This window comes from Mustela nigripes, chromosome 9, assembly GCF_022355385.1.
Source record: "Mustela nigripes isolate SB6536 chromosome 9, MUSNIG.SB6536, whole genome shotgun sequence".
NCBI lineage: Eukaryota > Metazoa > Chordata > Mammalia > Carnivora > Mustelidae > Mustela > Mustela nigripes.
In genome coordinates, this window is record NC_081565.1 from 90688206 (window position 1) to 90712691 (window position 24486).

At 57.2% G+C, this 24486-nt stretch overlaps 1 protein-coding gene across 1 annotated transcript in view; it reads right to left on the bottom strand.

Moving 5' to 3' along the window:
• Positions 1–21325: 21325 nt before the first annotated feature.
• Positions 21326–24486, bottom strand: part of ROR2 (receptor tyrosine kinase like orphan receptor 2) — a 138888-nt gene continuing 135727 nt past the window's right edge. The window contains exons 8-9 of the mRNA XM_059410153.1: positions 24235–24437; positions 21326–23690 (exon numbers count right to left, since the gene is read on the bottom strand). Of these exons, the coding sequence (XP_059266136.1) occupies positions 22203–23690; positions 24235–24437 (1691 nt within the window). The 3' untranslated portion in view covers positions 21326–22202. The remainder of the gene's footprint in view (positions 23691–24234; positions 24438–24486) is intronic.

The window sequence follows — 24486 nt, forward strand, 5'->3', positions numbered from 1 at the left end:
AGCCGGACTAAAACGGTCTCCTGTAACAATGTTGCTCCTCCATTGACACAGAAAGAAACTGAGTCCATCCAGGACGTGAAACAGCAGGACCAGGATGCAGATGTGACTCAAGCTCCACGACCTCCGTCCTCTGCCTCACTGCTTCCTCTTACACCTGCTGCTACCACGCTTGGACAAAGCCGGGAAGGATCTTCGGGGAAAGGGGTTGGAGAGAGGAATCCCCACATCCCACAGAGGAGCAAATCCTGTATCCTCGGGAACCCACCCGAGGAAACCGGGGACGACCGGCCTGCGGCGAACGGAGCACGCGTGCCGGCTGGGTGTCGGAGCGTAGCGCCGTCCCGACCGCTCTCAGGGCTGGAGGGCATCCCCGTGCCGATGTGTATCTGCTGGGTATCTTCCCGGAGAGCCAAACTCATCAACAGATTGTTATCAAGACACAAATCTGCTTGCAGAGATATTTTTGTGGCATTTAATTCCACAAAGAAAACACTGCTGCTCGTTAACACGAAGGAGAGACCTAAAATACTCAGGAATGTTGCACGCAGGGCAGCCCGCAGAGCCACTTGAAAAGAAGATGAATGGGGCGCCTGGGTGGCTCAGTGGGTTACGCGTCTGCCTTTGGCTCAGGGTCCTGGGAGGGAGCCCCAGGCCGGGCTCCCCGCTCAGCGGGGAGCCTGCTTCTCCCTCTCCCTCTCTCTCTCTCTGTTTCTCATGAATAAATAAATAAAATCTGAAAAGAAGAAAATAAGATGAATGATTTGAACTGACCGTGAATCCCAGAACTCTGGGAATGGGATCTGTCTGGGGTGAGTGTATTTCGGATTCCTTTCACGGTTCACTGTGCAAAGTCTGAGGCCGGTGCAGCACAGACCTGGGGGAGGTCTCCGTCAGGCCACCGTGTGGTTCCGGGACCAAAATTCCAAGGGCCACCCTTTTGTACGACGTACTGGTGAAACCACGGAAACAGGGTGAGGGTCCTGCCAGCCCCCGGTGTCTCAGGGAATGTGGGTGACCTCATGATCGCGCACTGGCCCTCCTGCTGTTCTCTGTCCCACCCGAGGATGAGACAGGGGCTCCGTGCGTGAACTGGCACGGCGGAGGAGACACGCGCTCTCCTGCCGACCGTTAGTCTGGCCACGAACGCCCTTCAGACACAGAGGAGATGATAACGCTCGAGGCCATTTCCTAGCCTGTCGTCCCTTCGATCTGTACCGACGGTCGGTCGTTTTGGAACTACCTCGAAAGTTCTCCGGCGTCGTGCTCACGAGCATCACGAAGGAGGAAGGTAGACGTGTCTGTGCTTACGTGGGATCCCGAGAGTGGCTCACCCAGGTTCCCTTCTCTTTCGCGTGTAACGTCGCCGATTTTCTCCCTTCACTGGTGTTTCTTCCTTTTTAAATTCTCTCTGACTGGTGACGTCTAACCCACACCAAAGCCTCATTCTCACCGTGAACCTGCAGCGTCGTCCGATGCTCTAAGCAACACGTCCGTGTCACTTCGTAAAAACGAGAAGCATGTTAAACAGAAGAAATAATCTTTCCCCAATTTCGCATTCCACAGTTTTTTTCTGGGAAGTTTTACCAGTTTCTCGTGCATCCTTTTATAAAGAGTCTGCAAACACAGGTTTTATATATTTACACACACGTGGATGAAGATAAGCACATGTAATTGCCACTATCTGTGGTAGAAGCTCCAATCACCCTTTTTCCTCTAAAATTCCAGTTTCATTTGAACCTCTACCCTTCTGCCGTTTTAACTATTTATAGTATATATAGTTCTGATTCCCTATTTTTTTTAATCTGCTCGATAGTCCAACGTATGGAAATCTATTTATTTAACCAATTGAGTTAAAGTCACGACTCTGACCTAAGCCATGGTTCTGACTTGGGACAGTTCCACATACAGCGGCTCGTCCCTGCCCTCGTGTGTGTCGACATTTCCCACCTGAGTAATCCCAGGAGGTACATTTCTATAGCTCTAACGGTCATAATACTTCCATTTCGACACAAAGAGTGACCCAGTCCATGATCGGTGTATGCAAGTGTCCACTTCCTCACACCCTGCGAACGTAGGACACCATCGCTCGCTCCAATCAATCAATCCGTTTGATCTCATTAATTAGTTACCGGGAAGCTGGGGCTTCTTTTCCGAGACTGCTCGGCACCTTGGTTTTCTTCTCTGTTCATTTCCTTGGTCTATTTTGGAACTACATGTGGCCTGTCTCATTCATTGGAGTATTTTATTTGTTGTTCCAATATATTCTCCAAACTCGTCAGAGGTCTGGCATTCGTCAGACTAATTCGCTTACTAATTAACAGTGTATCGTTCACAAAATCCAGTCCCTGATCCTTGCCCTCACGCTTACAACTCTGCACCGTGCTCAGAAAGACTCTTTCCCCAGGAGTACTATGAAAAGTATCTACACTTTCTGCTGCTAATCATTACATTTTAGTGCTTGAATCTTCCTGAAATTTATTTACAACGTGGCAGAGAGATCTAACTTGTTTCGTTTGGATTGCCGGTTTTCTCAAATGTCCGTATTTTCCACATTCAATTGAAACACGACTGTTATCATCCACCAGATTTCTACATTTACTTTTTTTTTGAATTTTTGGAATCTGTTCTATCGATTCTTTGGTCTCTACCCCACTGTTCTGATTAGTATTAACTTTGGATTTTGACATTTGGGGAACTTTAAAAACTATAATTCCATATCAAGGATAGTAAAGGAGGGACTGTGCACCCTTCCCATTTCTCCCAGGGTGACCTCGTACATAATTACGGTGCAAGAGTGGGACGAGAGGTCCACATCGTACAGTGTGTGTCCCTCCAAGCCGTGGTATCACGGATCACAAATCTGTGTCACGACGACCACAGTCAGGACACAACAATCTCATTATCAGAAAGGTCTTGCCTGTGTGACCCTTTGTAGTCACCCCACCACCCCTCCCCCCAGCATCCCTAACCCCTGGCAACCGCTAATCTGTCTTCCATCTCTGTAATTTTGTTTTTCCAAGAACAGTGTGTACGTGGATCATACAGTCTGTGGACTTTGGTGTTGGCTTTTCTGCTCCACGTCATGGCCTTAAGACCCACCCAAGCTGCTGTGTGCACCACAGTCCACTCCACGTGCGGCGTGTCACTGTCGACCGGACCATTCATCCATTCAGGGACACTGGGGTTGTTCCACTCTGGGGCTATAATGAACGGAGCTGCCAGGACAATTATTTGCAGGTTTTTCTGAGGATGTGAGTTTTCATTGATCTGAGATAAACGTTCAAGAGTACCACTGCTGGGGTGTGTAGCGAGTGTATGATTTAGCTTTTTAAGAAACTGCGGTTCTTTGCCAGAGTAGCTGTACCATTTTATAACCCCACCAGCAATGTACACGAGAGCCAGTTTCTCTGCTTCCTCACCGATTTTGGGATTTTCACTATCTTTTCTTAATTTTACTTCTAAAAAATGTTCGTGATACTGAATCGAGGTCTTAATTTGTATTTCCTTAATGCAAACTAAGCTTGTGATATTGAATATCTTTTAAAGTGGTTTTTGGCCATTCACATATTCTCTTCATGCTTTTTGCTCATTTTATAATCAGATTTTTTTTTTTTACTTTGATTTCTGAGAGTTTATTATTTTGGATAGGAGCCCTTTGTCAGATATGTGGTTTACAAATTTTTCCCCCCTTTCCTTTCCATGTCTTAGCAGGGTATGTTGTAGAACAAAAGTTCTAATTGCTGATGAAGTCCCCTTCATGATTGTTTTAAAATATAGAACATGCTTTTGATATCATAACTAAACACTAAAGGTCCCGACTTTTTCCTCTATTTCTTTTCTAAAAACATTATGTTTTCTTCTTAAATCTGTGCTCAATTTTGCATGAGTCTTTGCATGATGTGTGAGATACGAGTGGGCGTTCTTTCTGGTAGTTTTGCCTGTGGCTATCCAATTCAACGCTCTCGGTTGAAAAAATGATCTTTCACAACTTGGTCAAAAATTAGTGGCCATCGTCACAGAGGTACTCAGGAGCTCACGGTTTTGCCCACTGATCTCCGTGCGACCCTTCTTCCTCTTCTGGCACAGCCTAACTTCCCAAGGCTACGTGGCAAGTCTTGAAATTGGGTAGGACGGTGGCTCCCACTGTGCTCTTCTTTTTCCAAGTTGCTTGAGCTCTCCATTTCCTTTGTCATTCTCTACAGATTTAGAACCTTGTTGTCTATGTCTACCGAAGCCCTTCGGAGATTTTACAGGAACGGTGTTAAATCTGTCTACCAGTCTGGGGAGAATTAAGCCCTTCCTATGCTGTGTCTCCCGGTCTCTGAATGCAGACCGTCTCTCTGCTTATTGAGGTATTCAAGGAGAACTTCACCAACACTCAAGTCCCGTACCTGTTTTCTTAGACCGACGCCCACCTGTTTCATTATTCACGGAGATGGCACATTGCATAGTTCTTAAAACTTCAGTTCCCTCAGGTCCGCTGCTAATAGACAGAAGCGAAGCTTTTGTACGCTGACCTTCAGCCCTGCTACCTTGAGTTCTGAGAGTTTGGGGACTTCGGATTTTTTCTTGTTTACTGTTTTCCTTGGTACTTCTTACACAGACCATCATGTCATCTGCCCGCAGGAGCAGCTGTAGATCTTTCTTTCTGGCCTAGATGACTGCTGCTTCCCTCCTCGCACGGTAACCGTGCCTGGAATTTCCCGTACGATGCTCAAGAGCCGCGGGGAGCCCGGAACTCCTTGCCCTGTTTCCAGTCGTGCTGGGGAAAGTCCTCTGTTGTGGGTGATTTTAGCTGTGGGGGTTTGCACGTATTCTTTACCAAGGTAAGCAAGTGTCCCTGCACTCCTAGTTTTCTGAGAGCTTTCTCTGCATAAGTGAGTGCTGAGTTTTTCAAACGCGCTTTTTCTTCAATTGCTGTGATCGTGAGACCTTTCTTCTTTAGCACGGGACTCTAGTGGATTACCTTGACGGGTTCTTACACGCAAGCGTTCTACTGTACTTTGGACACTAGTCCTTTCTACATGATGGTGAATTCTATTTGCCTATATTAAAATTTTTTTTATCTTTGTGAAGATAATGCTCTAGGTTTCCCTTCTTTTTTGTACTATCTTGGTCTTGTCTTGCTACTCCAGTAATATTTGCTTTGCAGAATGAGGTGAAACTGTTTCCTTCTCTTTTATCTGCTAGAAGGTATTCTGTAAAACGTGTGATAATTCTTCTTTAAATACTTGGTAAAATTCTCCAGTGAAACCATCTGGGTCTGGAGATTTCTTTTTCAGGAGCTTTTTAATTACAATTTAATTGTCTTCATTGTTAAATGGCTTCAAATGATCTATTTCATGTGAGGTGAACTGTGGCCGTTGATCTTCTAAGGAACCGTCTCGTGCGAAGTATCAAATCTGTGGGTCGGCCAACGTTCACGTGCCCCCTTCTTTTCCATCTGGTGTTGTAGGGTCTGCCATGTTGTCTTCCGTTTCATCCCCGATATCAATAGTTTGTGTCACCCTTTTTCCTTCGTCTGTGAGGCCAGACACTTGTCAATCTCATTGACCTCTGCAAAGCACCAGTGTCCCGTTTCTCTGATGTTCTGTACTGTTCCATTCACAATTTCGTCCATTTCTGCTCTTCTCTGTATAATTTCCTTCTTTCTTCTGGCGCTCGGTTTGTTCTGCTCTGGATTGTCTGGTCTCTCACAACAGGAGCCTCTATGACCCATCGGATAATTTACTCTTTCTTGCTGCACACTTTTGGTGCCGTGGTTTTCCCTCCTGCTCTGCTGCCGCCCCCCACGTGTTGGTAAGATGTGTTTTCACTCTCATCTAGTTCCGTGTTTTTGTTTTTGTTTTTCTTGTTCCTCTGAGACTCCCGCTTTGACCCTCAGGTTACTCGGAAGAGGGTTGTTGAGGTTCCAGCAGTTTCTCTAAACCCGCGGAGAAAACGATCTCCAGAGGATTGTTTTCCACTTATCTTTCTGTGAGTTCTTTCCTCTAACCATGCTCAGAGGACACACACTGCAGAACTCCAGTTCCTTGAGATCCGTTGGGTGTATGTCATGGTCCAGGCTGCTGCCCACCTTGGTGCCTGCTCCGTGGGCTCTTGAAAAGAGATAGCTCTACCGCGGCCGGGGCTGTCCCCTGTGTGCTGGTGAGGTCCTGGCGGTGCGTGATGTTCCAAGGTCCGTACATTTCCTGTTTTGCTATCTCGCTGGTCTTCAGCTGGAGAGAACGGTCTACAAGTCCCCAGTGTGAACTGTCTCCTTCCCGTTTTATCCACTTCTGATGAATGTCCTTGCTAGCGCTGTGGTTCGTTCATCCTTGGAACAGCTGTTTCCTTGTGATAGACTCTGTCACCGTATGTAATGTTTCTTCCCGGCACTGGCAATATCCTTTGCTCCAAAGTTGACTTTATCTGACATTACTAGGGGCACTCTAGCTCTCTACTGATCAATATGTGTACCGTGTATCTTTTCCATCCTTTTGTTTTCCACTGATGAGTATCATTATAGTCGAGTGAGTTTTTGTAGGCAATACGTAGTTGAGTCATGTTTTTTTAAATCCGTTCTGTCGATCTATGCCTTTTAATTGGTACTTTTAGAACATTTATCTTCATTTAACCATTGATACATTAAGGCTTGTCTGCTATTTTATTTATTTTTATTTTTAAAGATTTTATTCATTTATTTGTCAGGGAGAAAGACAGCACAAGTAGACAGAGAAGCAGTCAGAGGGAGAGGGAAGCAGGCTCCCCGCTGAGCAGAGAGCCCGATGCGGGGCTCGATCCCAGGACCTCGAGATCATGACCCAAACCGAAGGCAGCGGCTTAACCCGCTGAGCCACCCAGGCGCCCCTGCCATTTTATTTTTCAAGTCCGTCTTCCCTTTTTGGATTTCTGTTTCCTTTTTCCTGCCTTTGTTGGGTTTCCTCCTCTTTCCTAGAATTCATCTCTAGTTACAGGAATTTGGGCTCTATCTCTTTAGGTTGCTTTTGTAGTGATTGCTCTAGACATGGTCTCTTATATTCAAAATGTGTGAAGTCTGCTGGTGTTGACATTTTACCCGTTCAAACAAGGTCAGGATAAACTGCCTTCCTTTATTCCCACTTACCCTCCATGGTTAATAACATAGTTGATCAAAAGATTTCCCCTAATACACTGGGAACCATATAATTTTGTTCTGGCCACCAAACATGATTTAGAAGAGTCAAGAACAGCAGGAAAGTCTACTCTATTTATCCATATTTTTGCTCTACTGTGTTTCCCCTTCCTTTCCTATGTTTGGAGATTCTTTCTCTTACTATTATTTTTTCTATTTAGAGTACTTCCTCCAGCTGATATGTTCAGGCAGGAATGTGGCATCGATTTCTCTCAGTGTTCATGTAAGACTGCCTTTATTTCATTGTGATCTGATCACTGAAGGGTATTCTTGCTGGATATAGATTTCTTGGGATTAGACATTTTTTTCAGCACATCGAACAGCATGTCATTTCCTTCTGGTCCGTGTTTTCAGATGAGAAATCCACCATCGTTAAGATGTGCCTCCCCAGTAAGGGATGCATCATTTCTCCCCGGCTGCCTTCAAGAGCTGTGGTTGTCTTTAATTTGGGGACATAAAGCCATTACTGGGTCCTTGGGCGGCTGCTTCGAGTTCTCAGGCTTGGGGTCCGCCTAGCTTGGTTAACCTGGAGGTGTCTCCTGACGTCACTCTTAGGGGCAGAGGCAGGCAGCCCTTGGTGGGGGGGTGGAAGTCCCACTCCCCGTCTGATGCACTGATGACACAGGGTACAGGGGAAGGACTAGAGGCCACGCAGCTTGAGGGAACGTCCCAGGTGTGCACTCTGCTTCTCCAACACCATCCCGGTGGAAAGTTGGAGCAGGTGTTGGCACATCAGAAGGGGATTTCTAGGCTCCCCACATGGGTGTCTCTGCATTGCCAGCTTCCCCGGTATCCAGTCTGGGGCGCATGAGGCCAGAGAGGGAACCCAGAGCACTCTGCACGCGGTCATTCGGGGGTTCCAAGGTCCCCAGCCAGTGTACTGCTCCTCTCTGCCCATCAGGGCAGAACCTGTATTTGTTTTGTGGATAAGTTCTAAGGTTTTCAGTGGCATTTATGACGAGGCACAGGGACTGTCCATCGGCTCCATCTCCCCAGCAGTGGAAGTCGCTAGAGCATTCTCTGCTCCTGCTGAAGAGGAGCGACCCCCACTCGGGTTTACTCTTCAGAACGGCTCCGGCCAGTATGATCTGCTCTTTTGAGACCATCTGGGATAAACTTGCTGCGTTCTCTCTTAAAGTTCCCGCTGGGATTGAATTCAGCGTGACGTGGTCCTGCCACCCGGCTCAGCAGGATGTGTTTAGGAACGTGGTGCGGACAACGCAGGGTCTCCGAGCAGAACAGCTGAACGTCACAGGTTCGGTCGACTCCGCAAAGACCCCAGGACCACAGCCCGTGCGCTCTGTACGTACCCGGGTGACTGTCAAGTTCTGCCCCAACAGGCCTTTCCTCATCACCGACTTTCCCCCGGGACACCGGGCTGCTCTTTCATAAAAATTCAGCTTTTCGATTTTCCACCCAAGCAGTCGGCTCTGAACTCCGGAGGGCGTGTGCCACTCCAGCCGGGGTATTAACCCTCCCCAGGCTTTCTCCTCTCGCGGCTTTGAAAGGAGAGGTCTTTCAGCCGGTTGCGGCACGGCGGCACAGTGTGTCCCCGACCGTAAAGAATCTGTAAACTCTGGCATTAGCTGCTTCTCCTTCTTGAGAAAGCAGACCGAGATTCTTTAAAATAGAGCAAACAGGAGTTTCTGATTGTAGTACACGTCTGTGTTTGTTTTCTACTGGTTACATAAATAGAGCAAATCTCTCGACAGAGAATTACTTTGCATCTCCTGGGCTCCCAGGAGGGAGTGTTTTCTGTTCACTTGCCATTTCCGCAAGAATGTGACAGCAGGAAGGAGGTGGTGGTATTAAAACAAGGAGTTAGGACTGCAAGTTGCAGAAGGAACGTTTTTGGACAGATGTCGGAATGAAGAATTTCTGGTCTGGAGAGTAATTTTTATGTAAGAGCGTATGATGCAAATCACAGTGAAACTGGAAACAGGACAAAGTGGGACTTTTAAACCCAGTAACCAGCACTAAAGGCTTCGTAAGGAACAGCATCCTTCCCAGATAGCTAACGGCTCTGCCGCCGCCCCTTCTCCCGGCTCGACACACGCCCCGTGTCAGGGACGGTGGGGACACCGCGGAGAAGGTCTCCCTTTCCCACGGACGCGTAACAAGGCTTGGCTGTGCCATGCCTGACTCCGTTTCCTTTTGTTGGAAGATAGCATGCCCAGAAGAGCCCCTTCTCTCTCGCTCACTGGAAAGGGATAAAAGGCCGTGGGGTGGGAGGACGGCGGCGTCCGCTGTGGCTGAATCACGAAGACGAGGGGACAGTGGGGTTTCCGCTAGAGGAGCACATTGCGCAGAGACACTGACTTACGGGCAGGAGAGTTTAATTAAACTTGGCTGGTCGAGCTCCCAGCGTCCCAAGAGAAAATGCTCCTTTGCTTCAACCGTCCTCGTGCAGTAACATCTCGGAAAAAGCGTTTCCTTGAGCGGCGTCTTACGGGTTGAAGGGCCCCTGCCTCTCCAATCCCCGTGCTGCGGCCCTGACCCCTAGCGCGGTGGATCGGGACTCTGTCTGGAGACGGATCCTTCCGGGGAGCAGTTACGTCACAGCGAGGCCCGTGGGCGGACCTTGTACGAGGGGGGATGAGTACAGGAGGGACTCGGAGGAAGGACCCGCGGGGACGGGGAGAGGCCGCCGGTCTGCGAGCCCAGGAGGAGGAACGGGGTCTACACCGACCTCAGACCCCGGGCTCCGTCGCGCTGGGATAGAAAGGCCTGGGCGGCAGCCGCAGCCACAGTGCCCATGGCCCCCGCAGACTCACGCCTGGTGTCACACACCTTGGCAAGGAAGCCGCCCAAACCCCTTTTCCTATGAATTTAAATCAGAGACAAGCAGCAAAATGGGAGGCGACTCCTTTGTCAGCCCGGGAGGAGGTGACCGGGGAGCCCTCCCGGGGGCTCTCCTGGAGCACGGATTCGTGGCCAACGTCCAGCGCCTCCGGGCGGGAGGGTGTCCGCGCCAGCGTCGCTCACGACGTGGGACGCTCCCGGGCTGTGAGGGACGCGCAGCTCCCGCCCCGGCCGTGCAGGCCCCCCGAGGCCTCCCCGGGGCCCCTCCTCCAGACCTACCCTCTCGGCCGGGCTCTCTTCTGTCAGGTGACCCCCCGTTGTCTTCCCCCTCCGGCCTCGGAACCTCCCCGGGGCCCCCAACGCTGCACCGGCCTTGCCCACGCACCCAGGGAAGTCCCCGTCCTGGGGAGGCCGGTTCCAACCCCCGCGGCGGGTGTCAGCCCTGCTGTCCTGCGACCCCCAGCCTGCGCTCCCCCCCACTGGCTTTCCTCCTGCCTGTGCTCCTGGGCCGGACGGCCTGCCCTGGGGTCGGTAGCTTCCAGAAAACACGGTCTCTGGGTTTGGGGGCTGCGTTCTCAGCCCCTCGCATGGCTGCCCGGCTCGGTATTAAACGTTCGCTCACAGGGCACTGGCTAAGTACTGAAAACAAACTCTGTAAGTCTCCGTCCACTTCCCAGAAAGCAGCAGGATGAAGGGTTTACAGATTCTACCGTGTTCGGACTGTCCCCGCCCACGAGCAAGCAAGGATCCTCGCTTCTCCTGCCCAGGAAGCGTCTAGGAGGAAGCCTGGAGGCCACGGAAGGACACGGGTCTGTTCGCCCTTGGGCTGCACTGGCAGACCCACCCCGAGCTCTAACGCATCCACCCCAGTGAGGACTCTCGAATACGGACCGCTGGACACCGGCGCCACAGGCCTTCCCTGCCGGATGCCCGATAAAGGCGGGGGTGGCCCTGCCGTGTGTCACTGACACGGAGACTTCTAGAAAGACTCTGTGAGAAGGGAGCACTGGGCCCTGTCGGGGGAAGCCAGCGCAGGGTTTGAGGTCACTCAGCAGGGCCACTTGGACGCTTCGCGGTCGTTAAGTGACGAAAACCCCAGCTCTCACAGGAGAAGGCTGCGACCCGCACTCGTCCGCCCGAGACACGGGTGAAGGCTTCCCGGCCAGGCCTCTGGCCCCAGGCCTGGCGAGTGGCTCTCGAGTCCCTGCGGCCTCCACGCGTACTTCTTCGTGCAAACGACAACCTGCGGTTTTACGTTGAGTGTAAGTCAACGTGCTGCGTCCGTCTGGTCAGTACCGCACGGCCTGCGGCAGTGCCAGCGAGCTCGGGGGCTTCGGGGACAGGCCTCCATCTCCCGGCCGTTGCTGAGATCGCCCTGTCCCAAAGGAGGCTCGAGCTCATCTCCGTGGCTGCGTGGCTCGCGGTTGTTGACGATCCGCAGGAACCTGCAGAAATAAGGGGTTTGTCCGGGGCAGGGGGCTCTTTGCCTCCGTCTAGCCTTCGAGAGCTGGATGCAGGGGTCGCGGGTCGGGGACCAAGCGCTACCCTGGCCCTTCCCTTCCTTGTGGGTAATTTCCGGCTCTGGATCTGCGGCTTTGTGAGCGGAATAAGAATAGCACGTCCCTCCCCAGGCCCTGATGGGGTTAATGAGGCGAGGTACGTCCCGTCCCGTGGAGTCCCGAGTCAACGCTCCGCAAATGCAAATCGAGCTCACCCTGCAGGTACCTTGGTTCCTGTGGAGGGAAAAGATGCACCAGGAGCCTCTCAGCCCCGCCCCTTCCCTCCCCGCGCTTAGCGCCGGCCGTAATCACCATCAGAAATTAAGCCTGTGCAGGCACTTCTCCTCACACTAGATAATTCACAGACGAAGAATCGGCCATAATGGGACCGCCCGTCTGCATTAATTGTGGGAGAATAAGCTCTCCGAGGGCCGAGAACGCCGGGCGTCCTTATGGACGTTTCCAAGGGGCCCAGCAGAGGCGGCCGCGGCAGGGCTGGAGCGCCACCTGCGGCCACGGCGGCGGCCACGGGCGGGAACCACCTCTGCTCCCGTCAGGCCCCCCAACCCGGTTCCCTTTACAGGGAGGGAACTGATCGTGGAGATGAGAGAGAAGGCTCGTCCTTTTAGTAAAACTTTGTATGTGAGCAGGTGTGTGAGTGCGCACGCGCATGTGTAAATGTTTTCAGTCCAGGAAGCCTGGCCCGAACTCGGCCCCTCCATCCCTGGGGTCCTGGGCGATGGCACCGCAGCTTGCGCACCACGTGCCTAAGGGGCCACGGGATGGGTCCGCAGGTGCCCAGGGAGCGCGCTCACCCCAGAGCCCGAGGCAGAGCACAGTAGGGGACAGCTGGCTTCCGGCGACTCTTTCTGCAACCACCACCTACGGAGCCTGCTGGGTGCCAGGCCCCAATACATGGCGGCCCGGCCCCCCTCCCCAAGCCGTGGCCCCTGCTCCGCAGCTCACAGAGCTCAGGGACACATGGGACGGAGGCAGGGGACTGTGCGACTCGGAACCCGGTTTGCGCGGGGAGAGACGTAACATCAACATTCTCCCGTCGCTCATCTGGATACGTCCGGGCCCCGTGGACCCGCTGGCCGTCCTCCCACACATACGCGCTGGCCGGAGAGCGACTTCCACGAGTTATCCCTGCGTTACTGTGTGGGCGCCTAGGGCTACACACCAGCCCGCACACACGACGGGGGCGTACAGAACACGGGCTATCATCTCGCACTTCCTCCGGCCCGGAGTGCAGGCGCTCTGAGCCGGGTCATCGTCTGGGGTCGCATGGGCTCTGGCGAGGACGCTGACCCTGCTTGGGTCCCTGTCGGAGGCTTGACGGGAGGGTCCCTCGGGTGGCTGTTAGCTTGCTGGCGGCCGGAAGAGTCACGGCAGCTTGCTTCTTCGAAGCCGGCAGTGGAGAGAGAGGGCAAGGCCACCGCAACAGGATCCCACTCAGCCGTGCCCCCGGTCCCAGAGCAACATGCCGTGCCTTGGCCGCCCGCATGGGTTTAAGGAAGCGGCAGGTCCTGTCCACGCCCAGAAAGGGGAAGGTGTGAGTGCGGCGGGCGCCCCAAGGGTCTGTCCGCGTCTCATTCCCAAAAAGTACAAAATAGGAAAAAGAGAAACAGCCGTTTTCCTCAAGGACACCTTATCTCGGGAAATCAAACGGACCCGAGATGCGTCGTCCACCTCACCGCGGTGAGTCCCACGTGCGTTCTGAAGAGGGACCACAGCTCGACCGTGCAGAACCTCACAGGCTTCCTTTTCAGGACTCAGGAACCACTAGGGAGTCCGGAAAGGAAGTGAATGGATAAGCGGCAGGACAGAGGACAGAACTCCGTAACACCTGCATCGCCGTGCCTTACGTTTTGAGGGAAAAAAATCTCATTTTTGCAGATAAAAGTAAACTGCTTATCAATCAGGTATTTGCTGACGGGTTCCCTAGGAGGGCGGCCCCAGGAGTCGGAACGCCTTCTGAGATCACCCTCTACGCTCACGAGGCTACGCCCGCCCCGGAGAAGACACTGGCGCACGAGGGCTGACTGCACCTGCCGTGTGTTCGCCCACGGGCTCCACAGAACGTGCAAAACGGAAGCTTAAGAACAGAGTGTGGCGGGCTTCCAAGAAGCATTTGTTCTGAAAACGCGACCTCACCAATCCGCGGGGGACGACACCGTCCGGAATCAGACTCCATGTGTCATCTGAAGTGGCGTCGCACGAGCAGAGGACGGTCAGCTCCGTAACGGGCCGTCCCGCGGGACAGGGGCACCGTTCTCGCCCTACCTCACACCACACGCACACTATGGAGGGGAGACCTAAATGTGAAAAGCAAACGGAAAGTTTTGGAGGAATTATGGGATTCTTGGGTCCGGGGAGGGCTTGGCTCCTCCTGCCGCGGGAGAGGGAGGCCTTGGCACCCCACCAGCTCACCAGAGGGGCACGAGGGGGGCATCTGGGGACCACTCTCGGGCACGCGGAGCAGGAAACCAGGCCAGCTTAGGTGGGGTTTTGGTGTGAAACCGGCTGAGCTGTTTGTGCTCGTCCCGGGGCGATGGGGGATCACGAGGAGCCTTGAGCAGGAAAGGGACCCGATCCACTGCACACTCTGGGAAGTGGGGTCCGGCCACCAGAACGGGTGAGAAAACCCTGCCGGGGTGGGGCTGGGGGCCGGGGCTGCGGGGCTGAGCCTCACGAGGAGCCTGGAGGACAGGCCCAAGCAGACGGACGTTACGGCGAGAAGCCCGGAGAAGAGGCCGCTCAGCCAACGGAGAACTCGCGGCTCTACGTAAGGAACCGGCAAACCGGCTGATCCAGTGTCTCTTGAGAGACACACGCTTGGTGGTACCGATCGCGTGTGTCCTGCCCGGATTCACAGGTTAAAGACTCAGCTCCCACAGCCCCAGGATGCGGCCTCGCTCGGAAACGGGGCTGGGCGGAAGGTAAGAGAAGACGAGGCCATCGCAGAACCGGGAGGAGACACGGAGGGTTGTAATGCACACACGAGAGTCCGCGCGGCATGGACCCGGCGAGCCAGGTCAGGGCACGTCCCTGGGGTCGCCCTCGCAGGGCCACTCCTTCCTCTGCTCCCGTCTGCTCTCGCCTCCTGGCTCCAGAGTGTCCTGTGCAGACGCGGCAGGACGGTCGGTGACCTCGGACGCAAGCAATCAGCACCATTGCCCCGTGGCCTCCGCCGGACGCCCTGGACGCCCCGCACCTGCAGGGCCTGTCGTGGACGGCTTGTGGGCTTCGTCTCCAGCTGCTTCCGCTTTTAAGCCGCACTCACATGCTGTCTGGCCGGGCTTGGAACGTGCTGGAGGCTCCCGGCGTCTCTGCTCCGGCCACTCCTGCCCCGGCCCTGCTCAGCGTCTCCGGCTGAACATCCAACCGGCATCCATCCTCCCTGGGAGGGAGCGGCCGGGGAGCCCGGGACCGAGCGAGGGCACGTGTGACCACGAGAGACCGAGTCGGCCCGGCGGGCTCCACGGGAAGCGGGGGGCCGTCGTCACAGCCGCGGGAGGGGCAGCCCTCGGGAGACCCCGTCCGCAGGGGCCGACCCCACCGCTCCAACCTCGCCACTCGCCGTCCCATCCAGACGCTTCCCCCCATGTGGGGGACACGGGTGTGCTCACCTCAGCAGAGACACGGGCGTCCGGTGCAGGTCCCCGCAAGGCCTGGTGTGGTCCTGCGGCTGCACAGACCCACACGGAGGGTCGGGGTGGGGGAGCCCTTTGCTGCCCCTCCCACCCCGTCACGGGCAGGTCCAGCCTGGCCTTCTCTACCGTCCCATGGCCCAGCCAGACAGTGGCTGTGGCCACCATCCTCGCCCGTGTGGCCCATGACTCAGGGGTGGACGGGGCTTAAGACACTCACACACTTGCCAGCGTTGTGCGGGTGGTTGAGGCTGGGGTCACCTGCCCTGCCCCTCACGACCTGACCCCTCACCCCCTCCGCAAGCCTGAGGAAGAACCGTCTCTCCATCTCCACGACCTGCAGAGACTTTTGTAAATGACATTTTAACGTCACAGACTGGCCTGAGCTCGTGTGATTACCAAGTGTTGGCATCTGCGTCGGGGAGCACTAGAGGGGGTTAACCCTTTGTCTGGGGGTGACTTAAAGAGCGTGGCTGGTGTCCATTGCAAGCGTGTCATTCGGTGACTTGAACGTGGACGCTCGTGCAACCACCCCCCCCCCCACATCCAGACCGTGGGCGTCCCTCACAGAAGGCTCCGCCTGCACCGCCCCCGGCCCCTCCGCCCCCCGGTTCCAGACAAGCCCAGGGAGGCTGCCGGTCCCGACAGACGGCGATTTCCTGTCCTAGGACGTCACACAGAGCCCGACTGTATGCACCGTTTCCGTGTGGTCTCCTCTGCTCTGCGTGTTCTGGAGACCTGCGCGTGCGTGTGTGCGTGTGAGATTTTCACTGTAAGCACAACTCGCTGCATGGGGGCCGCCGCTGGTTTACCATCCTGCTGGCGGCACTGGGAGGTCCCCTGTCGGGACGCGAGGACGAAAGCCGCTACGCACAGGCCTGCACACTGCGGCGGAGCGACCCTGGCACGTCTCTCGGGCAGACGCCGCGAGCAGAACTTCGGGGCCGCGCAGCGGGTGTTAAACTTGATAAAGAACCATCGGGCGCCCGGGGGACTCCGTCGGGGAAGCGTCTGCCGTCGGCTCACATCGTGACCCCACGGTCCCAGGCCCGGGTCCCGTGTCGGGCTCCCTACGCGGCGGGGACCCTCCTCCTGCCTCTCCCTCTGCTGCTCCCCTGCTTGTGCTCCCTCTCTGTCACAGAAATACATAAAATCTTTAATTAAAAACCTACCAAACAGTTTTCCACAGCGATTGGGTCACAAGGGAGTGGGACGGTCGGCCCAGGCTCTGTGTCCGTTCTCTCTGGTGGACGGAGGTGGTGCCGGCTCGCTGAGCCCCAGGGCCAGGAGCGCATCGGTCCCCGGCCTGGTCCAGGGTGCGGAGAGCCCTCAGGGACCCGCCCGCCCTCCCACGCTCCCTCCAGCCGCGCTCCGGAGGCCCGACAGGCAGCCCAAGGGCCCCTCGCTGGAAAGAGAACCGACAGATACTAAGAGGCTCTTCGACCAGGCGTGCTCCTGCCAGTTTCAAAATTGGGGAAGTTAAACTCTGAAAACTGGATTTAAACAGGAGTATTTAAAAAAAAAAAATTAATGGGGTTGTTTTTGTTTTGTTTTGTTTTGTTTTGTTTTAATCTGGGAGCATTTTTTTTGAGATTTTGAGCAAGTCTCTCGTGGGCCGCTGAGGTCTTTCTCATGGGTTCCCCCGCGCCACACTGTGGTTTGCTAGCTCTGTCTTCTGGGATCAACTTCCTAGAAGACCAGTCTCTCCCACTGCGGGACGCTCAGCTCTATTGCTTGGAGCGTAAGAGTGTAAAATCATAAAGAACAGTCATAAAACCAGTCGCATGGGATACACGTCACGTTAACACCGTAAGCTCTTGGCTTCACGTTGAAAAAGTAGAAAATACGCTTCTGCACTTTGTGACAAAATGATGAAATTCCATCCTGGGCGGCATACGGGCTTTGAGCTGAACTAACATTAAGGAACTGAGGGAGAGAGAATAAATGGACCAGATTCTCCGTGGCTGGGGGCCTCGGGAGGGCTCCTTCTCTGGGAACCGCCCTGGGCAGACCCTGCCACTCGGGTCACAGGGATCTGTCCCTGAGCCCCCAGGAGGTCCCTTCAGCCCTGGGCCCCCTCCGACCCGTGCGTGGACCCATCCTGTGGGAGGCACCGTCCCACACCATGTACAGTGGCCCTGGGGCAGATCGGATCGGGGCCAGTCATCCCCAGCGACACCAGGGACCTCCCCAGGAGGACAGCCCACACCCCCCATCTTCACGCCCCACTCTCAGAAGGAGTGACCCCCCAAGTCCTCAGGATCTACCCCAGGAGCTCCCCAGTCGCACACACCACGCACAGGGCTTCGAGGCCCTGTCCCGGCCTTCCCACGGCCACCATCCCGGGCCACGGCTGCACCTCCTGGCGGGAAGGGCCCATGGCAGGTGCAGGCACTGGAGTGTCCCCAGGTGGGAACCCTGGCCTGGCCACGGAGCCCTCCTGCTCCCGTCGCCACGCACGGGCCATGCCCTGGGCCTCCGTGTCCCCTGCTGCGAGCTGGGGACCCGCTGAGAATGCAGTTAGAGGTGACCGTGGCAGCTTCTCTGCGGGGCTCCAGCCGTGTTGCCGTCTGTCCGCGTCCCACCCCGTGCCGCTGGCCTCCTAGGAAACACGGCGAGGAGCGGAATCTTTGGGCCGATTTGAGCCAAGCGGGGAAAGGAAAGAAGAAACCACGGATCGTCAGAAAGGAAGGTCTGACTTCACCCAGCCGGGACTGAGCTCCTCCAGGACAGTGCAGTGCAGGACACGGCGCCCCTGTGCAGTTTCGTCCAAGTGGCTCTGCACCGGGCGCCTCATAAAATGTCCAACATGAAAACGATGCCAGGAAATTTGTTATCAAGAGAGAGAGAGAGGGAGGGTGAGGCTACTTCTTGACTGCGGGGTCAGCGGAACCTGCTCCTGCTCCCTCCCTGGGATCTCGGTGTTTGTGCAAGCAGCGGGCAGCTCCCGGGCCCCCCATCGCCTTGGCCTCGGACCCGTCGTCAGGTGGGTCACCCTTCCACCGATTCCCGGGTCTTTCCCGCGGGAGAGGAGGGGAGGAGCTTCCCTTCCTCTCAAGCGTCCCCGGGACATGGGCTGCGTCAAAAGGGAAGCAAGAGGACGGCAGTGCCACCACTGCTGTGTCCCGTGACAGGGTCTCGGGGAGCCTGGGTGGCTCCGTCGTTAAGCCTCTGCCTTCAGCTCAGGTCATGATCCCAGGATCCTGGGTTTGAGTCCCAGATTGGGCTCTCTGCTCAGCGGGGAGCCTGCTTCCTCCTCTCTCTCTCTCTGCCTGCCTCTCTGTCTACTTGTGATCTCTCTCTCTGTCAAATAAATAAATAAAATCTTAAAAAAGAAAAAGTTCACTGGGGCCCACAGTTACACTTTGGTCGTGAGGGAGAAAGAACCCCCCGAGCTCCCTGGGCATATGGGTGTTTCGAAACCTCATTCCTTCTTCCCTGGGGACACAGTGAAACCGGGGCGGGGGGAGGCCACCTGCTGCCGGCAGCTCGCACGCAGGGCATGTGGCTCTCCGTGCTAGTAGGACGGATCTCCCGGGGGCGAGGAGTGAAGGCAGGCCCTTCTCCATCATCCCCACCCACAAGACGAGGGCCGTCTGTCTGCCGGATTACGGTCAGAGGCGAGGGCCGGTGATGTCTCTACCTCCGGGCTTTTATTCCGGTTGACTTTGTTGTCAAGGACATGATCGATGATGAGGAAAATGTCCCTGAGAAACGTGCCCACAGGGAGCGGAATTCGTGCCCTGGTTCAGCCTGGGGATCGCGCTCCACGAACGCTCCCGCGTTGCTCACGTGTTTCCGACTCGCTCTCTCGGATTCTAGAAGATGCCGGGATACCCCGCTAAGGGAGCGGTTGCTGCTGTATTACCTGCCCTGCTGGTGTGTGAACAGCGGTGGCCTCTCTGGCTTCTCAGGGAGCCCCGCATCATCTCCGAGTACTTCGGACTTTAGGTCCCACCGTGTTTAACACCCACAGCGACCTCTTCTGTTTTTCTGTGTTTTTAACCCATCTTTTTGACCAGAGGCAACTTGCTTCACCTTCCTCGGGAGAGGGCTGGGTGTGCCGAGGGCGGACCCTTCTGGCCGTGTCCGGGCAGGGGGACCCCAGTCCTTCGGCGACACGAGTGTCTGCAGGTCAGCGACTGAAGGAACCGGCACGCGCTGTGAGCCTTCATCCCGCACGACACCGGCGTCTACTTCTGCATCCGGACGGGGCTCGTACGGACACTCCTCTTCGGCCTGGAGAGGTCGAGAGAGGTCGAGAATCTCCATCCTTTCATTTCATGGCGTTTATCCTGGGCTGGTTTTCCAACACGCTCGTGCACCGGAATTCGGACAGACCTGACCAAGATGTGTGGCCACGGAGCCTTGTGTGACGGCGGCTTCCGGCCCGGGTCAAGGACAGAGGGAGGAGTTCCCGGTGAGAAGTGCAGCTCTGCTCCCCCGCGTCCGCGTGAGGCACAGAGACTTGGAGGAGACGACGGGTGGGTTAGAAGGAAGCACGAGGGCATCAGGACAGACAGGTCTGGAGCGTCAAAAAAGAACACGGGGAAGGGGGAGGGGTGTGGGGGGGCACGGGGGGAGGGGCGTGTGGGGGAGGGCCGTGGGGGGGAGGGGCACGGGGGTGGGGGGCTCGGGCAGCCCCGTCTCTGGTGTTCTCTGCGCCAGCCATGGCGCAGGTCATGGTTTCGGGCACAGCCACGTTCACGGTGACACTACAGTCGCACTCGCAATAACTTAGCACTGAAAGAAGAGAAAAATCCAGAAGCAGGGAGTTTCACGTATCAGAAATTTGCCGTGAGGGTTGTTAGGAAGCGAAGCAGTCAATGAGCAAAAAACTCCTTAGTGTGTGTGAGAGAGACAGAGGGTGCGCCAGCGAGCTCTGTTTTGGGGTGGGGAGCGTGGGGGGGGCAGCAGCTACTTTGATTCGAGAACCGGGGAGGGGGTTCTAGGAAGATTCTTGGTATTTTCCGGAACCTGCGCGGTCCTTTCTGCCGACTTGCTCGCTGTTTGCTGGAACAGCGCCTTACGGGACCCGAGCAAAGGGGCGTGTGACGTCCATTCCGGGTCCTCGCCGCGTCTGTCCTGACGCGCCATTGAATAGAGGTCGTCAAATCCGTTCAGGAGGGTCGTGGTGGGCGTCTCAGGGGAAACGGCCCCCCTCCGCTCTGCTGTCTGCGGCTGCCCCGGTGGCTCCCGAAGGAAGAGGCTGCCCAGCACAGCCCAGGAAGTCGCCTCGACCCTGGGGTGGCCGCCGGGAGAGGGAGAAAACCCCCACCCCGGGGACCCCACCTCTCGTAACCCACCCCTGCAGGATGGAGCCGGCCCGGGCCTGGAGAAGCGCCTCCACTGACTGGTATTTCCGTGTAGGGCCCCCACACCTAAATGGGCGCACGGTGCCCTGCCCTTTGACCCTGGGGGCAAACTGCAATTATTTGCAGGCAGACAAGAGCCCAGCTCCGTGGACTAATTAGCTTGTTTTCTAGTGGCCTCTAGTGGCCTTCGTCAGAATTGCAGCCTGGTCCGCGGCCTGGAGACCCCAGGACCCTGGAGAGAGGCCGGAGGCACGCCCAGCTCCGCGGCCCTCCCCCCCAGGACCCCGCGCCCCTGCACAGCTAACCCTGGGTGAGACTGCCCTCTTGCCCCCATCAGAATCAAAGCTGCGCACCTGTCTTCCTGTTGCCTCCGTGAGGCTGAGACCCCAAACGTGTGAGGGGAAATGCACGGTTTGCAGGGAGGGAGGCACGTGGTCAGTCCAGCAAATGCCTCAGTTTTCTGTGTCCCCAGTTACTGCGTCCTGCACGAGCAGGTGAGCCTGCCCCACGCCTGCCTGGCCGTTTCCAGCGAACGTGAGGGGAAAACCGTCACTGCCCACAGGGAAAGGAACATTGAAGACAAACCTTTGGCGGTTATTTTGGAGAAGCACATCTGGGGAGTAACGACCAGACATGGGGCTGCCCTGAGCCTGAGGTTCTGCACGACCTGAGGTTCTCCAAGGTGAGGATCGTCCGTTCTGGACTCGGGTGGCTTGCCCAGGGCTGTGGACACTGGCACCCCGCACCCCCCACCTGCCCGGGAGCAGAGTGGATGGGGGTCCTGCTGCCCGCGCACCCGATGCCAATTCCCGGCGAGCTCACCCCAGGACCAGCCCTCAGCCCTCGCCGTCCCCCGGCCTCTTGAGGAACTCCGGCTGCCGGACGCCCTCACCCCCGCAGAGCTGGCTGGAAGTCGTGCTTCACTTTATTGGATACACCAGGTGTGGGGGTTACAAGTGGGGCGTACGGTGTGCGGCCTGTGAGCCTTCTCTCCCGCCTGAAACGAACGGACCTCGCCTGCATCGGGGACGAACACAGGCAGACAAAATGCAGTCGGGAGGCGTCCCAGAGTGGGGCACGTCGGCACGTAAATCACTGAGCTCACAGTATTTCAGCGAAAACGGCGGACGCAGCCATATAAATTACACTTCAGGTCTGTACACGAGTCTGCGGAACAGAATCCCCGTGTACAACGGTGCCCCTAACACTCCAAACCCAAGCACGCCTCCCCCCGACTCCAGGGAAGGGGCCAGATCCACATGCAGGATGATCACAGTCATTTCCCCAAAATACAAAACCGCACTGGCGTTTTCTTTTTAAGGCACATTTTCATAGAGGCACAGAGAGCCCCTGCCCCGGAAGCCCCGTACTCTTGGGACCCTGGTGGGCGGCAGCTGCCTATTCCCACCAGTCCTGGGCGGCGACGGTGGTGGGAGACAGTCGCCGGCGGGGGCGGCGGGAGGAACAGGCCAGCCGCCCGGAAGCCCAGAGGGGCACCACCTCCAGTGCACACGCACGGGGGAGGAAAGACGGCGGCTTCTTTCCCGCACGGCGCGTGCCGGCCCCCCTGCCCGTCTCCCTCAGGGACTGCCGGCCGTGTACATGTCACCGTGTGTCCCGCCGGGCCACCACCCCCGCTCCGTCAGGCATGCCCAGCTCAAAGACCCTCTGGCCGCCGGAGGCGGGAGCAGCCGCTCTGCACACAGGAGGACACGGGAGGGGGGAGCAGAGGTCGCGCCGGGAGATGGCAAACCGGCACCCCCGACCCCGCGCCTGGGCCTCAAGCCTCCCCGGGGGTGCCCGGTGGCCCCGTGCCCCTCAGGCTGCCCGGGGGGACCTCGGCCTCGTCCACCTGCAGAGTGTCATTGTCCCCCAGCAGCTCGGTCTCGGGGACGGAGCGGTCCTCCTCCTCCTCCTCTGCTTCCTGCCCGGGGGTCTGGGCCGCATCTCCGGGGGCGTTCGGCGTGTCCTCCGCAGCCTCCGCGAGCAGGGCCGCCCTGTCCGCCATGGACGTGTTGGAGGGTGCCGTGGTCACGTAGCCCGTGCTGGTGGAGCCGCTGCCGCTGTGGTGGGAGCCGGGCTTCGGGGCCACCGGGGCGGGCACATGCGGCGGCGCCATGGGCACGGGGATCTGGACGGGGTAGAAGTTGGGCAGGTAGGCCCCGTAGGCCGGCACCGGCTGGTACCCGTTGACGGGGATGTAGAGCTGGGGAGGGGGCACCATGGGCCTGAGCTGGCCTTTCATGGGCAGGAAGGGCGGCTGCGGGAAGGCCTGGGCCTTCGGCTTGGGGCCCCCGTAGCGGGCGTTGCTGACGTTGCTGACGGGGCTGGTGCTCAGGGAGCTGGTCTGCGTGGCGTTGCTGGCCCCCGAGGTCTGTGCCGAGCTGTTGTACGCGGACAGGCTGCCCCAGGCGCGGAGCCTGCTGTGGATGTCCTTGAAGCGGGGCCGCCGGCCGGGGACCTCGTGCCAGCACTCGACCATCAGGGCGTACACCCAGGCCGGGCAGTCGTCGGGGCAAGGCAGCACCTGCCGGCCGCGCACCATGTCCACCACGTCCTGGTTGGAGTGGCCGCAGTAGGGCTGCAGGCCGTAGCTGAAGACCTCCCACAGCAGCACGCCATAGGACCAGATGTCCGAGTCCACCGAGAACTTGCCGTGCGCGAGGGCCTCGGGGGACATCCAGCGCACGGGCAGCAGCGCGCCGCCCGTCAGCCGGCAGTAGTCGGCCGAGTACACCTCGCGGAACAGCCCCAGGTCCGAGACCTTCACGCTCAGCTTGTCGTACACGAGGACGTTGCGGGTGGCCAGGTCCTTGTGCACCACGTGGTGGCTGGACAAGTACTCCATGCCCGAGGCCACCTGCGCCACGACGTGCACGAAGTCGGGGGGCTCCAGGGCGGACCTCACCGTGCGGTCGTCGTCCGTGCTGCCGAGGTCCGAGTGCGGCGAGCGCATGACCAGGAACTCGTGCAGGTCCCCGTGCGGGCAGTAGCTGAACACCATGCTGAGGGGCTGGTCCTTGGTCACCACCCCCAGCAGGCAGACGATGTTGGCGTGCTGGAGCCGCGCCCGCAGCAGGGCCTCGTGCCGGAACTCCTCCCGCAGCGGGCCGTCGGCCTTGTCCTTCAGCGTCTTGATGGCCACGGCCTGGCTCTGCTCCCCCGGGGCCGGGCCAAACAGGTGGCCCTTGTAGACCTTCCCGAACCGGTCCTCCCCGAGCTCCTCCATGAACCTCACCGACGACAAGCTGATCTCCATGAGCTTGGCCTGCCAACGAGAAAAGCCCCCGTGAACCACTTCTGTTCCCACAACAGGAAGGACAAGCCGGGCAGCTGGGGGCGGGGAGCCCCGCAGAGGACCCCGTCCTACCTCCATGCCAAAGGTGCACTTCGACCCTTCCCCAGAAATCAAAGCAAAACAAAACCAACCCAACTCCAAATGGACCAGAAAACAGGCCCCCGTCCCTTGTCAGAGCCAGCCGGACCCCCATGCGGTGGATCGGTCAGAGCCCTTTCCCCTTGGTTCTCCAGTGGGGAGAGTGGCAGCCCTGCAGACAGGTGCAGGACGGCACCTTCTGGCTACTGCACCCGTCTGAGCAGAGGGAGAAGCCTAGACTCCAGGGTGGCAGGATTCCAATACGCCTACGACTACCTTCCTAAGGACACAGATGTCCCGACACGTCTTAGCGGACATGCGGGGAAATACAGGGCAATTCAGGATGGCGGTGGGTCGTGTATGGAGTAAGCCAAGAACCCGAACGTCGGGGGCAAGCCATCTCCAGGCCGAGGCTGGGCTAGGAGGCGGAGAAGACCTGCTTGTGCTGGGTGATGAGAGGCATCTCCACGTCCTGGCTGGGCGAGGCCATCAGCTGCCGCCGCTGCGGTGTAGACGCAGAAGCCTTCTGCTTATTCCGGCACACGCAGACCAGGAAGAAGAGGCAGGCGATGACCAAGGGAATGGCGATGCTCGGGACCAGGATGTACAGAATCCCCATCCTGCTGCCGTCCTGGGGACCTGCGGACAGCCGGGGCCACGGGTTCTTAGAAACCATCCCCCGCCCAGC